Here is an 18511-nt window from a genome sequence, read left to right as displayed (position 1 = left end):
AGGTTGTTAGATAAGCATATGGAGGAACTTAAAATAGAGGGATATGTGGGAGGAAGGGGTTAGTTAGTCTTAGGCGTGGTTTAAAGGTCGGCACAGCATGGTGGGCCGAAGGGCCTGTGTTGTATTCTTCTATGGTTCTACGGATGCTTGCCTACCACTGAGCTTGAACTGATTGGCCTGTTAGTTGCCAGGCATGTCCTTACTTCCTATTTTGAACAAAAAATTTAATCCCTTTTTGAGAGGATCTTCTTCCAACTACACCCACTATTGTTGACCAGTTAGTTCAGGCCTGCAGCAGCTGAAGTTGTGGGAGGAGGATGAGGAAGAACAAGACAAGGTGTGATGACAAGAGGCCCTCTCTGGACGTGCTGTCAGGGCACAGCTGATCATCTGTTGGTTCAGTGGAGAACACCACTCCACAGAAAAAAGGCGGCAAGTTCAAGCACACGTGTAAACCTTTTGCATCATCTATTAAGCACATGTGAAGGAACGTGACAAAAATTCTTAACTTGCCAGGATGAACATCACACTTAAAGCAGCCAGCTGATTGGCACCCCTTGCATCGCTGTAAACATTCGCACTCTCCACCACTGATCCATCACATATGACCTACCATATGCAAAAGCAGCACCTCTCAGTCCATGATTTCTCCTATCAAGGGCAGTAGCTGCATGAAAACTTTGCCTGTAGATTCCCCTCTAAGTCAAACACCATCCCTTTGTGGAAACACTTTGTCATTGCTACTTCATTTCTGGCTGTAAATCCTGGAAGTCTCTACCCAGCGGCACTGTTTGACTACCTGACTGCAGTGGTTCAACAAGGCAGTTCACCATCACCTTCTCAAGGACAACTGACAACAGCAATAAACACTGTCTTTGTCATAATGCCAACATCTAGTAAATTAAAAGAATAATTAACTATCCTGAAATATTCATTGCCATCTTCCAGTGATGCAATGCAACTGCAAAACTGATAGTGGTAAGTGACCGAGGACAAGGCAACTAGCTCCTAGAAGGACAAGGATGGCAATTGCTTGGATAGGCCATCACCTGCAAGTAGCCTCCAAGTCACACAAGATCATGACTTGGAAATATATACCCCTGTTCCTCTATTGTCACTATTCTACAAACCTTATCCAACAGAGCTGTGGGACTTGCTTCAGTGCAGACCCCACAGTGGTTCAAGATGGTAGATCCTCAATACATTCTTCAAAGGCAATCGGGGATATTCAGTAAAGACTGGCCTGTCTACAATGGCGGCTCCTTACAGCAATCCCCATGACAATATTACTGCCAGATTACATTCTTCCTGTATGATCACCAGTGTCCATTTGACCACGAATCATGAATTTCCAAGCACATCAACATGCCAAGCATATTTGTATGTTCAATCAATTCCGAAACCATACAACCATCAGCTGTGTAGCCTCATGCAAACTCTTAGCAACCATCTTCTGCGTACTTCTCCATGGCTCCTACACAGTGCTTCCCTGGATGGTGGACAGCTGCTCACTTGATGTGAAGGAAGCTGCAGACACTGTGAGAGGCAACGTTGATCTCCGTTGGGCCTATTCTCACTGAGTGGGTGCATGACTGGCAACAATGAGGGCAGGGTCTCACTGGTAGTGATGGGACCACGGATGCCATTATCTTCAGAGAGGACAGCTATGGAGCCACCACCACTTCCCTGGTCATCATTGTGATCTGCTGGAGGCCATTTTGCTGGATTGCCAAGAGGCCCGCGATGTGCTACAGTGGAAATAAACCTGTATCCTGCCATCTGAATGCTAGTTTGGGCCAGCATTCAGGGAGTCATGGCACTCCAACAGATGAGTAGAATTTCTGAGGCATCACCTTGGGAAAATACGGGAGCTCTGCGGTTTGCAAATCTTCTGTCCTCGGCGATAGCAATTTTGCCACCACCGCTCAGCCTGTAGCCTTGCTGTTGCTCATCAACCAACCAGCTCATGACAAAATGGTGCAATCTGAGCTTGGCCTTCGACATCCAGAAGTGCTCGAGGTTGTTCACCAAGGATATCTACAGTCTCCTCCGATGGAAGTCAGCAGCCTTCTATAAACCCATGCCGCAGAGTGAGGGAATAACATGTGGCCACAATAGGAAAGCAAAGCCTCACAGAGACAGGTACCAAGGGATTCCACCAGAGTAACTAGATGATCTATGTAAGTTTTTGTTCTCTTGGATGTACAAACTTCATTTGTTATGTTAATGATACAAAAAACAAACTGCCAGAGGAACACAGCGAGTGAAGCAGCATCTGTGGAGGCAGAGAGATGGTTGACATTTCAGGTCAAGACCCTGCATCAGGTAGATGGAAGAGAGCCAGTATAAAGAGGTTAGAAGGAGGAGGGAGACAGAGACTGGTGAGTGAAAGGTGGAACCAGGTGAGTTGGGGGATATTGGGAAGATAGAGCCAAGTAGGGAGAGGGGAGGATGACGTTAGAGAGACAGAGGCTGGAAGGTGATAGGTGGAACCAGATAAGGGAGGGAAGATGGGCGGATGGAACCAGGTGGGGGAGGGAACTGGAAGGGTAGGCCAGGGGAGAAGAAACCCAAGTGTATAGGTGTGTGGGTGATGGCCAGGTGGAAATAGATGGGGGAGAGTTCCTCCAGCAGTTTGTTTTTTGCTCCAGGTCCCAGCATCTGCAGTCTCTTGTGTCTCCGTGGTACGTTAATGGTGCTGATTTTTAAACTGTCAATGCAGTCGAGTAGATTCTGTAATGATTGGCAACAGCGAACATACATTGAATGGGGATTAGGAGTTTCTGTCACTGAAAGTGACATCCCAACAATTTTGCTTTGACTCCCCATCCAGAAAGGGGCTTCCTTCGTAGAGTCCTTGAGCCCCTTCCCTGTCTCCCCTCCACAGTTGACAGCAACCGCTGTCTTTGTTATTGCCAGTTTTTACAGGCCACGATGAATTTGGAGAGCTGCTCTGCTGTACACTGGAAGACTCTGCAAGCCATCAAATAACAGAGGCATTTAATTCAAAATCCCTTTGGTCTGATGAACAAGGCAGAAGTTTAGACCTCTTCCACAAAAGGGGCTTGTGTGCTGGTCAATTTTCAATGTTTAAATCTGAAATTGATAAATCCTTTACCAAAGCTATGTTGGGTAAAGAAGAGTACGTCGAATCAGGCCAGGCAAGCAATGGTCACAAATTATAAGGAGCATAGTTTGTCGGTGGGCCCCTCAGGGGATCGCATGCGTTGTGGACGGTGTGAATGAGATTCTCATCTGAAGTGGTGCGTTTTGCAGTTGTTAGTTATTTGCCATAGTTCTCTAGTTGGCATCTGTCTGCAGAGTTTTTTCTTTCTTGTATTAGTTGCTGTAGTTTTGACACTGGATGTCATTTTGCAGTGCTTTTAGAGAATAAACTTTTGTATATTCAAAAAAAAGAGCATAGGTTGATAGTAGGAAACTTTTCCCCATTGCAGAGGTATCTAAAACCAGAGGGCATGGGTATATGGAAAGGGGTAGGAGGTTTAGAGATGACTTGAGAAAAAGTATTTTCACACAAAGGGTGGTTGGAATCTGGACCGCACTGCCTGAAAAGGTGGTGGAGGCAGAGGCTCTCACAACATTCAATAAGTCTCTAAAGAAATACTTGAATCACTGATGTACTGAGGTTATGGACCAAGTGCTGGTAAATGAGATTAGTGTAGAGGGGTACTTGATTGGTCAAGCATGGACATGATGGGCCAAAGGGCCTGTTTCTGTGCTGCGTCACTTTAATCACACTGACTACTGGAACTATTTTTCAGTATCCATACACAATTACACTAACATTTGTAAATTATATGGAAAAGAGGAGGTATAAGGTTTATATTGTATATCGCGCAAAACAAATTCATATTTAGATTTGAACAAGACCCCTCTATGCATCCTGTAGCATGTATTATGTACACAATAGGTGCTTACCTGTATTCTTAAGAGCACGTTGGTCAGTGTGAAAGGATACTGGCATAAAACCTGTGTTTGTAATCTTGATAATATGTATCTTCACGGTGCCGAGGATAACAAAACCAAAATCCAGGAAAAACTCAGGCAGAGGACATCTGTAAGAAACTCTAACTATCACACATGTACAATAACCTTAACTTTCAACAACATAACTCATCAGTCTGTGACCCAGCAGGAAACATGGAACCATGCAGGTGGTTCATCAGCTCTTTAAAAGAACTATCCTGTTTGTTCTGTCTCCCTGCTCTTTCTCTGTTGCCCTGCATACCAGTCCCAGAAAATCATAGACATTCTTATGGGTGCACTCAAATTATTTCTGGAATCATTACATCTCAGGCCAGGGGAATAAACCAAGAGCAACACTGAGAATAAAATTGGTTTCTATATTGACATGCTATGAATTCATTGGCATGGGAATATCTGGGTGATCGATATTTGTAAATTATTTATTTTGATTGGCTTCTCTACTTCCTCTCATCACAACTTAAGTTCCATCTCTCCTTTCCTGGCCTGCAAGGAGGTTGCTTTTCCTTCTGACGTCACTCTTATGATGTTGTGAATGCTGCACTCTGTTCACAGCCAATTAACACCATCTAACCCATCTAACACCTGCCATGTCCCCATTCAACACAGCATAAGGTAACACAGTGAATGAGAAATTGTTTTCAGCCTTCAGTACCAGATGTACAAACACCTCAGCCACAGACATACAAAATGGTTGACTTGTGCAGCTCTGTTTCCTGTACATAATCTGCCATTCTTGTATTCTAAAAGGCATCGCCAGAAGGCAGGAAGGCTGCTTAACATTGTAACATTGCTTGAAAAGAGAAAAAATAGTCAGAATAATTATGGGCAAATTAGCATTGTCATAGTATTGGGCAAATTATTCCAAGCGATACAATTTCATTGAGAAAGAACCAGATTAATCAAAGGTAGTTTACATGGATTTGCTAAAGAAGATGCACAGTAGCGTAGCGGTTAGCGCGACGCTATTACAGCGCCAGCGATCGGGGTTCAATTCCCGTCGCTGTCTGTAAGGAGTTTGTACGTTCTCCCGTGTCTGCGTGGGTTTCCTCCGGGTGCTCCGGTTTCCTCCCACATTCCAAAGACGTACAGGTAGGTTAATTTGGGTGTAAAATGGGCGGCGCGGACTTGTTGGGCTGGAAGGGCCTGTTACCATGCCGTAAATAAAATTTTAAAAAAGATGTTTTATGACTGTATTGAATTTTTTGAGGATGTAACAAGAAGAGTCGATGAGTATAGCACATTTGATGTAGTCTGAAAGGATATTCACAAGGTATTTCACAAAATGGCAGACTGTCCAGATGAATTGAAAGCCCATGAGATTTAAGGTAGTGTGGAAAGTTAGATCCAAATCTGGCTCAGTGGCAGGAAGCAAGGTGTAATGGTTAGCAAGTGTTTTTGTGACCAGGGAGCTGTTTCCAGCAGAACTTCATAGCACTGTCCCCTGCTTTTTATGATACACATCAATTATTTAGACTTATATGTAGGGATCATGATTAAGTAATTTATAGTGAAATGAAAAAAGGCTGATAATGAGGAAGGAAGCTAGAAATCTCTGGTCAAGTAGGAAAAAGTGCCAAAGGGATTCTAATCCAGAGCCTTGCAAAGGAAAGCATTTTTGTAAGGAGAAGCAAGCAAAAGAAAGTACAATAAATGGTATGGCATGAAGAAGTGTAGAGGAACAAAGGGATCATGCCCATACATCCCTGAAGGGAGCAGAACAGATAACATGATGGCTAAGCAGACATATGGTACGTTTCCTTTTCTCAGTCAAAGCACAGAACACAAGAGCAGAGGGGGTATTCCAGAACTGCATGAACTCAGCCACAGTGCTGCTCATAGTTACGGTCACATCACAGGATGTGATTGCACAAGAGGAGGCACAGAGCAGAATCACAAGGATGTTGCCAGAAGTGGAGAACAGTCGCTGTCATTTGACTTTTCAGTAAGAAGTGGATTTCCGCTGTTAAGGTACACCCAAACTGCCATCTTTGATGTTGGCATACTGAGAGAATAGCTTCTGTGAGTTCATATCCATGTGATCTGATCATATCACATGTGATCTGAGCCAGTTTTTGAGCCCATAGTGTGCGAACAGAAGCAAGAGAGTTTTAATTATAGCAAACTACTCCCTTAACACAGCATCTGGCACATCCCCGAGGTCAGAGACTGCAGCGCAAACAGACAATGTCTGAACTACTTCAATATCTTGTTCTGTGTGAAGATGAAACAACAGTTTAATTAAAAACGGGGAACATTAAAAAAAGTAGGTTCATTCAAGAACTTTGCCTTAACTGGTTGCACGGGGGACCATACATTACAACAGTACATGCCACATTTGGATGGAAGTATTGTTTAGAATTCCAAACAGGAACCAGACCTTACTTTAAGAACCTCAGTGATTGAGTTAGGTAGGCTTGATTTACAATCTGACCAAAGGTGTGGTCCAATTTGGGACTTATTTTAGTGTCACACCACAGGAGGATAGGGGTCATATGTGAGGGGTGACAGTAAATACATAGAACCACTTAAAACTGTTAATATCTTTAACGTCCATACTTCAGCCTTACGAAGTCTAAATTTGCAAGATAGTGGCACCAGATGCAAGCTGTAATCGAGTAATGGACCACTGCACCAATCCAGGCGCTCACTTCATAGTTGGTGAAGTGAAGCTAGTGGGAAAGATAACGGCTTTGTGTGTGACAACAGGCCAACCACACCATGGAAGTGCAGCCTATCAAGAGGTGGGTGGCGAAAAAGACATGGTTGTCCATTTTAAGCCCAGGGTTGTACCCATCACCTTGCATGTGTGAACTATAGATGCCCTCGCGATGGATAGCACAGCTGACTGTCCGTTCACATGATGCCCATATGCCCATTCCACACAGTTCGTGGACAACAGGTGTATCTCTGCCTGTGTGCTGACCACGAGGGGGTTCTGGCCTTGAGTACAGCCTGATCCATTGGCACCCTCCCTCCACTTCGAACTTCAAAGTGTACAACTGGGGGAACAGCCAGATTAATATTGCGAACATATCGAAAAAAATCATTTATTATGCCCGGATATTTGGTACAAAGCTTCCCAACCAAGAATTAAGAAACAACACACAGCATTCTGTTGCAAACTCTCAATCCTTTTCCCTAAATAGCGCACCCTCCAAGCTGTAGTTACTCATTCTGAAGTGCCTTCATTTAAATCTCCTTTATAACAGATCTTGCCACGAAGAAAAAAATCATTCTATCTAGGCTCATTTAACTGTATACACCTCAATTAAATTTTCCCTCAGTCTTAAGTCTAAAGTGAAGAGCCACAGGCTATCCAATACTTCCCCACAGCTAAAATATCCAATATGAAAGGGTGAGCAGCTTTAAGCTCCTGGGCATCAACATCTCAGAGGATCTATCCTGGAACCAACAAAATGATGCAATCATAAAGAAATCACACCAGTAGCTCTACTTCGTTAGGAGTTTGAGGAGATTCGGTATGTCACCAAAGACTCTCATAAATTTCTATAGATGTATGATGGAGAGCATTCTGACTGGTTACGTCACAGCCTGGTATGGAGGCTCCAATGCACAAGATCGCAAGAGGCTGCAGAGAGTTGCAGACTCAGCCAACTCCATCACGGCACAACCCTCCTCACCATCAAGGACATCTTCAAGAGGCTGTGCCTCAAGAAGGTGTCATCCACCACTAAGGACCCTCACCGCCTGGGACATGCCCTCTTTACGTTACTACCATCAGGGAGGAGGTACAGGAGCCTGAAGACCCACACTCAACGATTCAGAAACAACTTCTTCCCCTCCGCCATCAGATTTCTGAACAGTCCATGAACCCATGAACATTACCTCATCATTCCTTCTTTTTGCACTATATATTTATTTTTGCAATTTATGGTAATTTTATGTCTTGGCACTATATGACTACTGCAAAACAACAAATTTCACATCATCTAAGTCAGTGATAATAAATCTGATTCTGATTCCTGACAACATCTTCAACACAAACCTGTAATTTCTGTAGGGCAGACACATCTTTCTTGCACTGTGCTAACCAGAACTACATGTAGTGCTCTAGCTGTGTTCTAATTGCTATCTTATGAAGTTCCAACAAAATCTTCCTCCTCTTTATTCTTTGCCCTGAGTTTTAACTATCTATATTCTCTTGCCATATCTAAGGATATGTAGGAATCCACTCCAGTTCCCTATTCCTATATACCTCCCAGCTGCCAACCATTAATTATATATTCCCTTGTCTTGCTCTGCCGCAAGGTATCAACACACACCTCTCTGAATTCAGTTCCATTTGCCACATTTTGTCCAACTAACCATGCTTTCTTCCTCATATCAACCACAGAGCCAATGTTTGCATATCTTTTTAGTCATGCCCCCTACATATAAATCTAATTATTGACATACATCACATGTACAGAAGCTTAAAGAACTTCACTGGAAACTGCTTCCAGCCGTCATCAACCACTTTGCCCGCTTTCTGATGCTGAGCCAATTTTGGATCTAACTGGTACTTTGTTTCAGATCTATTACCTAACTCTTTGATCAGTCAGGAATTTTGTCTAAAGCATTGATAAGTCCATGCAAGCTACATCAAATGTGCTATTCTTATGTACACTCATTTTTATCTCCTTAAAAAATGTAATCTTTACTAAGAACTTCCTTTAACAAATCGACAATTAATCTGTATCACTCTGGATAAGGATTAGTGCTGCCTGTTCTGCAGATTTCTTTTCTTCCAAGCCAACCTCTTGGGATTAGGTTGGCTTCTAAATGTGTGATCTATCTCACCCTCCCTTTTTAAACGATGATACAATATTACAAAGTTGGGCAATTAGAATAAAGTTATGATCTAATTCAACAGCTGGATTTACACCTCCCCACAATCCAGAAAGTTTGAATTGAATTGGTTTATTATTGTCACGTGTACTGAGGTACAGTGAAGAACTTTGTTTTGCATGCCATCCATACAGGTCATTTCATTACAATAGTGTATTGAGATAGCACAAAGGAAAAGAATAGCAGAATGCAGAATAGTGTTACAGTTACAGAGAAAGTGCAGTGCAGGCAGACAATAAAATACAAGGCCATAACAAGGTAGATGCGAAGTCAAGGGTCCATCTTATCGTACTGGAGGACCGTTCAATAGTCTTATTATCAGCAGGATAGAAGCTGTCCTTGAGCCTAGTGGTACACGCTTTCAGGCTTTTGTATCTTCTGCCCAATGGGAGGGGGGAGAAGAGAGAATGTCCGGGGTGGTTGGGGTCTTTGACTATGTTGGCTGCTTTACCAAGGCAGTGAAAAGTGTAGACAGATTCCATGGAGGGGAGGCTGCTTTTCCGTGATGTGCTGAGCTGTGTCCACAATTCTCTGCAGTTTCTTGCAGTCCCAGGCAGAGCAGTTGCCATACCAAGCCATGATGCATCCGGATAGGATGCTTTCTATGGTGCATCAGTTAAAATTGATGAGGGTCAAAAGGGACATGCCAAATTTCTTTAGCCTCCTGAGGAAGTAGAGGTGCTGGTGAGCTTTCTTGGCCATGGCATTTACATGGTTGGACCAGGACAGGCTATTGGTGATACTCACTCCTAGGAACTTGAAGCTCTCAACCCTCTCGACCACAGCACCGTTGATGCAAACAGGAGCATTTGCACCGCACCCCTTCCTGAAGTCAATGACCAGCTCTTTTGTTTTGCTGATACTGAGGGAAAGGTTGCTGTAATGATACCATGCCACTAGCAAGACTGTTAAATGACAGGTAATGGGCCATTGTTTGAATGCACTATCCATAGACTGCACTTTCAATGTCACTGTCTCTCTTACAGGGGAGGCGACATTTTCCAAGGGAATGGATGAACCATGTTAGAGCCATAGAGTCAGACAAAACAAAGACAGGCCCTTCGGCCCATCAACCATCCACTTACACCCATTTCCTTTAACTCTCCTCACATTCCCATCAACTTCCACTCACCTACACACTAGGGGCAATTTACAGTGGCCAATGAACAACCTAGGCTGCACATGTTTCGGATACGGGGAGTGGGGTGGGGGGGTGGAATCCGGAGCACCTGGAGGGAAACCCACACAGTCACAAGAAGAACGTGCAAACTCCACACAGACAGCACCTGAGGCCAGGATCAAACCTGGCAGTAGCTCCACTGGCTCTACCACCATGCCAACCAAATGTTGTCCAGTCATTTCAGCAAAGAATGGCAAAGATGGAATGTTTCAGTTAAAAGGACAGACTAGATTGGCTCTTCCTGGAGCAGAGGAAGGGGAACCAAATAGAGATGTACACAATTATGAGAGGCATAGATAAGGTAGTTAATAAGAAACGTTTCCATGGCAGAGGGCATAGCTTTCAGGTCAGGTTGAGAGGGGATCTGAAGAAGAATTTTCTTCCACACAGAGCGTGGTTGAATCTGGACCACACTGCCTGAGGCAGTGGTGAAGGCAGAGACTCTCACAACATTTAAGAAGCATTTGAATCGCCAAGGCAGAGAAGCCAATAGACTTGTGCTGGTAAATGCTTAGTACAGGATAAGTGCTTGATGGTTAGCATGGGCACAGTGGGCCGAAGGTCCTGTTTCTCTGCTGGGATGAGTCTATGACTCCATGAGTAATATTGATTAAGTGAAGGGCATTTCGAAGGGAGAATTAATGGTGGGACAGGTATTGATGAAGTAGGAACTCTAAGTGCTCCAGATACAAGCAATCTTACCTGGAGACACAGCTGTGAGCATATTGACACTCCTCAGACACGCCACTGCGGGAAGAAGCAATCAACCTTTGGGCTAGACTGCACTCTTTAATTAGTAGGCGATCAGCCTCCATCTGCAGCAAGGTATCATACTGTGAAGGTCAGACACAGGAATACTGATCAATATGTGCACTGGCCTAAAGGAAGGAATTCTTAATTTCCTTGCCATGAACAAATCCACTTCAGGGCACCCAGTCATCAATCAATGCAAAGCAGCAGCACAAGTTCCACAAATTCCATCACACCCACCCCCCTGGTCCCCACCAGCCCAGCCCCCACGCCCCCACCGGCCCCCACCCCTCCTGGTCCCCACCAGCCCAAACCCCACCCCCCAGCCTCCACCAGCCCGGCCCCCACAGCCCCTCCCCAGTCCCAACCAGCCGGGCCTCCACCACCAGTCCAGCCCCCAAACCCCGACCCCCACCAGCCCAGCCCCCAAGCCCCCACCAACATCTTGCTGCACTCTGGAGCTTTGTGATTAGCTCTTTCTGCTAACAAGGGTGTTAAAGTGGAGCCAGCTGCTGTGATACTTTGACAGTCAGCTGTCCATAGATGAATCATCATGTCACCCATGTGTACCGTCCAGATTTAATGCTTGTTAACAGCAGCAACACTGAGGTAGGTTTTGAGAGGGCAGTGAGTGTGGCATCACTGGCATTATAGTCAGAGGTAGGAGTCTGAAAGGGGCAAGTTTTATTTTTACACAGAGAGTGGTTGGCATCTGGAACTTGCTGCCAGAGGAGGTGATGGAATCAGATATAATCACTACATTTAAGAGATATTTAGACAGACACTTAAATAGGCAGGGTGTAGAAGGATACGGACCTAATGCACGCAAATGTGATTAATGCAGATGGGCAAAAAGGTGGGTATGGACATGGTGGGCGAAGGGCCTGTTTCTGTGGTCTACCACTCTGTGACTCCATGACTCTATGCATCTGAGCATGAACATTGGCATTGACCTGTTGCAGTAAGTGGACCAGTCCTGTGCTGAAAAATTCCACGCCTTTTGAAATCAGACAGATAAAGCAATTGTGATAATGGGTGTAAGATAGATAGATGTGGTGGGCTGAATGGCCTGCTTCTGTGCTGTACAACTCTGTGGCACTTGGCCTTTGCTCCAGTTCATCTTGCAGATGGGTCTGGATACTTGCTGTTCAAGGCAGGGATCAGGACACATCAATTTGTTAGATTTAATTTACCTATAGAAGACCCTTAAAATCCTGTGGAGCTTCCTCCAGGTCCCACCATGCACCAGAGGTCCATCACTGTGCCCAGGCAAGAATTTCCTGGCCTGCCCCACCATAACCATAGGCCCTACAAGCCTTTTGGTGGGGTCTGGAACTTCAGAGCCTTTACACATTATCCAAGAAATGTTGCAGCAGGTTTACAGCACATCAGAGTGGCATCTGGCAGCAAATACAATGGCTGAGAACTTGTGTTCTCAGCTGAGGTGGGACCAGGAATGGCCAAGTAACAAAAACAAACAGAACACTGGAAGAACTCAGAGGGCCAAGCAGCATCCGTGGAGCCAAACCGTGCTGTGGGTTGTGACCCTGCGTCAGGACTCAGTAAAGTCAGGTTCAGGAAGTCGTGGTCTAAACAATGCAAATGTTGGAAATCTGAAATACCACCGAAAGTGCAAGAAATTCTCAATAAGTCAGCCAGCATCTGTGGAGAGAAACAGGAAGGGAATGTTTCAAGTCTTTTAGAACTTGGAGTTTAAGATGCAGAGAAAGGGGGTGGAGGCGAAGAGAACAAAAAGGAAGATCTGTGATACAGTGGGAGGGAGGCATTTTATTGAAGCACAGAATTGCTCCAATAAAGAAGAACCATATTATACGTAAAAGCAAACTATCCACACATTCCTGATTGAAGAATGGAAGGAACTTACGGAAGAGAGGGAGTTGGCTGCACCCAGTTCTCCTGCTATTGTCTCAGGACGGCTGAGCAGGTTGGATTCCGATGTCTCTCTCTCAATGGTTTCCTGTGCCTCCTTCAGGAATGCCTCATACTTTTCATTTCCTGTCAGCAATCAAATTCAAATCAGCCAACGTGTCGCTCTGCTTGATCAAAGCAATGCTCTTGCTTTTAAGTCATCTATTCTTGACCATGTAAATGTTGAAATTTTGCTCAGGTAATCCAAGTCAGTCTGTGAATCCAGTCTATTGGTATTGGTATTGGTTTATTATTGTCACTTGTACCGAGGTACAGTGAAAAACTTGTCTTGCATACCGATCGTACAGGTCAATTCATTACACAGTGCAGTTACATTGAGTTAGTACAGAGTGCATTGAGGTAGTACAAGTAAAAACAGTAACAGTACAGAGTAAAGTGTCACAGCTACAGAGAAAGTACAGTGCAATAAGGTGCAAGGTCACAACAAGGTAGATCGTGAGGTCATAGTCCAGCTCACTGTATAAGGGAACCGTTCAATAGTCTTATCACAGTGGGGTAGAAGCCGTCCTTAAGTCTGGTGGTACGTGCCCTCAGGCTCCTGTATCTCCTACCTGATGGAAGAGGAGAGAAGAGAAAATGACCCAGGTGTGTGGGGTCTTTGATTATGCTGGCTGCTTCACCATGACAGCGAGAGGTAAAGACAGAGGCCATGGAGGGGAGGCTGGTGTCCGTGATGCACTGGGCTGTGTCCACAACTCTCTGCAGTTTCTTGCGGTCCTGGGCAGAGCAGTTGCCGTACCAAGCTGTAATGCATCCGGATAGGATGCTTTCTATGGTGCATCGGTAAAAGTTGGTGAGTGTCAAAGGAGACATGCCGAATTTCTTTAGTCTCCTGAGGAAGTAGTCTAACAAGATTGGGTTATTGTCCTGCCAACAGAAGTGCAGCCTTACCTTGCAGCTCTGTTCCACTTGGTCCATTTTTATCGACTTGCACACAGTCTTGGTGTACAGACATGAAGTTAAGAACTGTGCAGATCCTCAGCCTAATGGCACTGGACTACCTGCTACATTCAGAGCTGTAAGAATCATCCTAAGGGTTCTGACTCACACTTGCTCCCAAATGTTCCACTTATATTCATTATAGGAAGGAATACATCTTTCTAAAGTTGCAGCTGACCATCTCCAAGTCATCACAGGCCTGAGTCTGTAAGAAACTCTCTGCAGTCTCTCAGAGTGCTCCCTGGAACACTGATAAAGACAGAAGCACTGCCAGAATGTTCCTCGGCAATTTGTTCAGGGTACTTTTCAGAAATCATTTGTGAGGTGCAGTACCCTCCAACAAACTCCAACTACTCCAGGGTTAGCTGTTGGTAAAGAACACGTCACCTGGTGTTACTGTGCAGATATTATGCAGTGAAACACCAGTCTCACAGCACAACCAATAAGCAGCAACCCTGTAAAGGAGTTAGGCCATGAGACGAGTCCAAAATGCTCTTTCTTGGGAGCATTACCGCTCATTATCTTTATTAATGGTCAGATGAGAAAAATAAATAGAACTAGTCATACACTGGCAAATCAATAAGTAGCAGTCCAACTTGGGAAAGTTATGGAACTGGACCTGTGTATAACAGGTATCTTCGGAGGTGAAGAAGTGTAATGCTTTGCATTTATGTTGGGGAACTTTGCACGGGTAGTACTTACAGACCCAGAAGGAGTTCTTGGGATCAGAGACAGCTGATCATTAAAAATCCACAAAATAAGGAGAAAACAGAGTTCTTAAATACAGCAAATTTCTACTGATGTGCGGTGGAGAGCATTCTGACTGGTTGCATCACAGCCTGGTACGGAGGCTCCAATGTGCAGGATTGAAAGAGGCTGCAGAGGGTTGTAGACTCAGCCAGCTCCATCAGGGGCACAACCCTCCCGGCCATTGAGGACATCTTCAAGAGGCGGTGCCTCAAGAAGGCGGCATCCATCATTAAGGACTCTCACCACCTGGGACATGCCCTCTTGGTATTGGTTTATTATTGTCACTTGTACCGAGGTACAGTGAAAAACTTGTCTTGCATACCGATCGTACAGGTCAATTCATTACACAGTGCAGTTAGTACAGAGCGCACTGAGGTAGTACAGGTAAAAACAATAACAGTACAGAGTAAAGTGTAAAGTCCTCTTCACGTTACTTCCAACGGGGAGGAAGCACAGGAGCCTGAAGACCCACACTCAACGTTTTAGGAACAGCCTCTTCCCCTCCACCATCAGGTTTCTGAACAGTCCATGCATGAACCCTACTTCATTATTCCTCTTTTGCACTATTTATTTATTTTTGTGACTTACAGTAATTTTTATGTCTTGCACTGTACTGCTGCCACAAAACAACAGATTTCACGACATATGTCAGTGATAATAAACCTGATTCTGATTCAGCACGAGTGCAGGACAATGTACCCAACAGTGTTTTGTGTAGCTATGACAGAATCTCTTGTCAAGTTCTCCATTGTTTCTCATGAAGTTAATCACAAGCACATCTCTTCCAAAATTAAATTCTACCTCATTGGTCTTTTGGCATTGCACCACTCCTGCCCACTACAACACAGTTCTCTGTGATTCTCTTTCCAAGCCGACAACATCACTTCATATGTATGTATCAAACCAGGACTTCAGCCCCATTACCCTTCTGGCATCATCCACAGGCATGGTCCAATATATCGATGCTACCTCATCACTACTGTCATTGACTCCAGGGCTAATTTTGTACCAGCTGTCAGCATGCCCAATATCCAGCCCGTGAGGTCAGAATTTCTAATATTTCAACACTGAAAGTTCACAGTCTTTCAATTAATCACTTGTAATTGAGCTCCCTGTTGTTTATTTCAGCTGAACTTGGTTGTGTGTCACCAGCGCTTGGCAATCCCAAGCTGCAATTTATTCACCACATCTGAATTCACCACATTGACCTTTCCATCATTGACTGTGTATGCTCACAGCTAACCTCTGGGATTGATGTCTCCCTCTCTCTTCAACTCCATCCCTTAGAAACTTCAACTACTGTGGACCTGTGCAGCCCAAGCCTCCACTGTAAACAGCCTCACACACCCTTCATTCCATCCTGACTGAGCTTGAATGCTACCTATGTCTCACCAGTTTTCTTTAGAAACTGTATCCTTGCTTTTAAACTTGTACGTTTCCTCATCTGGGGCCAACCATTCAGCCTCCTCAACCCTCCCTTTGAAAGCTTATTAAAAATCATACGAGGACAACAATCTACGGTACATTCTTATCATTATTTGCCATTCAGAAGATCACAGCCATACCTTTTATGTTTCTGGGTAGATCCAGGTAGATCCTCGGGAAGGTCCCCTCTCCCTTCACTGTGATGCTATCAGGTTCAAAGTGAGAAATCTGAATCGCAAAGCTCTTATGAAAGACCTCAGGTACTCCAGGTAAATAAGCAACCCTCAACTGCTGGTCAGCATTTGCTTCAATGTATCCCTAAAAATAACAGCATTATGAAGAAATAAAATGCCACAATATGTTAGTGAAGAAGAAATAGCACTGTATTATTAGAATGAGAAACATTAAACAGCCAGAGAAATTAGGTGATCATGGGAAATGTTTAAATACCAGAGAGCATGCCAAAAGTTAGGAATCGGAAAACTAAGAGGGTAGCAGAGACATGGAATGAGTTACCAGTGAAATCTATTGAAGAGTATATGTAGATTTGAGAGGGAAAAGGCTGAAGGACGTAGTGAACTGATCTACAAGAAACAGATGTCTTCCACATTCTTCATTCTGCCTGATATCCTTCTCATCTTCGTCTGAGTTTTGGACAAGTTCAGCATAGCTAAAGGCCATTCCCTGTCCAGCCTCAAACTTGCCCCTGCTATGACCACTTGCATCTGAGGTGAGATATCACATCCGTAAGTATGCAGCTGCAGGCAGTTCATCAGTGATGAGATTTTCAGCCAGCTCTCAAGGAAAAAAACCCAATGGCTACCCTAGAGGCAACCCTGAGCTTCCAGTTGCCTATCACTTTAATATTCCATTCCACTCTGGCCCTGACCTATCCGTCTGTGGCCTCTTACACTCTTCTAACAAGGCCCTATGTAAGCTTGAGGAACAGCACCTCATCTTCCATCTGAATACTTTGCAGCCTTCCGGACTCAACACCAGATTCAACAATTCCAGATATCTGACTTCTTCTGTTTGTGCCAGATCTGGGCTGTTTAGCTATCACATTATCCATTTGTAATATTAACAGTTTTTCTCTCTCCGTGGATACTGCCTGATCTGCTGGACATTTCCAACATTCTCCTTTTGCTTTTGGGTTTGAGCACCAGCTCCAAATTGCATTTTAAGGCTTTAACATGCCCCTTGTTTGTTTTATCTACCCCTGATATGGGGTAAAGTTTCCTACAGTCTACCCTATCTATGCCACTCATAATTTTATACACCTTAATCCTGATCTCTTTTAACCTCCAGAGAAAACAAGGCCTAGCCTCTCCCATCTCTCCTCAGAACTGAAACATTCTTACTGTCCTCAGTAATCTATTAACCAAATGACTTTGTAAACAGTGGGACCAGCTGGGCAATCCTGACCTCACCCTATCAGAAATAATCCCCTTGTCCTGTCCAGCACTCCCCCCATTATCTTTACAATTTAAAGCTAACTTGTTTTCTCATCCTCCCAGTTCTGATGCATTTCTATTTTCACAGATGCTATCAGACCATCTTCTGTTTCTATTCCAATAGCAACTAAGCTTAAAGGCACTAAGTTACCGTACTTATTTCTCATGCCTTATTAGTCTTGCTGCTTCTCCCCTTCAGATTTACCAACCATAGGAAGCTCTGCTGAAAGGCCTTCTTTGGTGCCCATCACTGCTTTTTACAGAATGAACAAGCTAAGGTGGAAACCTAGACCAGTATGTACCCTCTGTCCCCTCCCCTCCAGCTCTCTGGGCTTCATTTCTATTGCTATCCTTGTGCCCTGTCTCTTGCAGTTGTCCACCTCCCTGGGGAAATCCCAGAAAGCCAGGACCAGTGTAAACAGATATCTGCTGCATTTTGCCCCATGGCATTCTTTAAGTATGATAGAAGGTCTATTTTTGGCTTCCAATCACCTCTACAGTGCATGACTTCAATAGTTTTACAAAACTAGTTAAAGCAAGTCAATAATTGCATCTTGTGAAGAAAACAATTGTTAGCATGTGAATAATGGAAATCCAACCTTGGTTTACATTTGGTGTTAATAAACGCAGAACTACATAAAGTTATAAAATGTAAACAGGTCTTTTGTCCCGTAAGTTTCTTAACCCTGTGGTAACTACTAAACCATTGCTTATTGAGTCAAGATTTTCCACATTATCACAAGATTCAATGACATCTATCATCCTGCCATTTATTACCCTGCAGACACAGATATCTGACTTTGCTGTAACACTCTGAAGAGATGCTCAGAATACATTCTCCTTGATAATATGTTGTGGTCCATTCATTTCAATTACCTCTCTTACTGACTGAGAAACTCAGGTGAAAGGGATAGAGGTTACATCAAAAAGTGGATTTTTAGAGAACCCCAAAACCAAGTCTTAAGATATTTGGTGCAAGAGAAGACTGAAGGAGGACATTATTACAGTTTCAAGGGTCTGAGAAAGGATCATCCACATCATGGGTTTGTGTAATGGCTGTGAAACTGTGAGCATTCATTACTACACAGACAGCTGCACTATGGAAACCTCAAAGGTGCTGACAGTGATTCAATGCTCTCCATAGTCTGTGCTGCCTTACAATATCGTCAGTGATCAGATGACAATTTAAGTTATTCTCAGTAAAAAC

General features: G+C 44.1%; 1 protein-coding gene across 1 annotated transcript in view; it reads right to left on the bottom strand.

Annotated features, from left to right (window-relative positions):
- Nucleotides 1–18511, bottom strand: part of hydin (HYDIN axonemal central pair apparatus protein) — a 541323-nt gene that overhangs the window by 245819 nt on the left and 276993 nt on the right. The window contains exons 29-32 of the mRNA XM_052028752.1: nt 15991–16168; nt 12672–12802; nt 10739–10869; nt 3940–4076 (exon numbers count right to left, since the gene is read on the bottom strand). Coding sequence (XP_051884712.1) covers nt 3940–4076; nt 10739–10869; nt 12672–12802; nt 15991–16168 — 577 coding nt within the window. The remainder of the gene's footprint in view (nt 1–3939; nt 4077–10738; nt 10870–12671; nt 12803–15990; nt 16169–18511) is intronic.

This window comes from Pristis pectinata, chromosome 13 (assembly GCF_009764475.1).
Source record: "Pristis pectinata isolate sPriPec2 chromosome 13, sPriPec2.1.pri, whole genome shotgun sequence".
Taxonomy (NCBI): domain Eukaryota; kingdom Metazoa; phylum Chordata; class Chondrichthyes; order Rhinopristiformes; family Pristidae; genus Pristis; species Pristis pectinata.
This window is presented reverse-complemented; position numbering and strand designations above follow the sequence as displayed.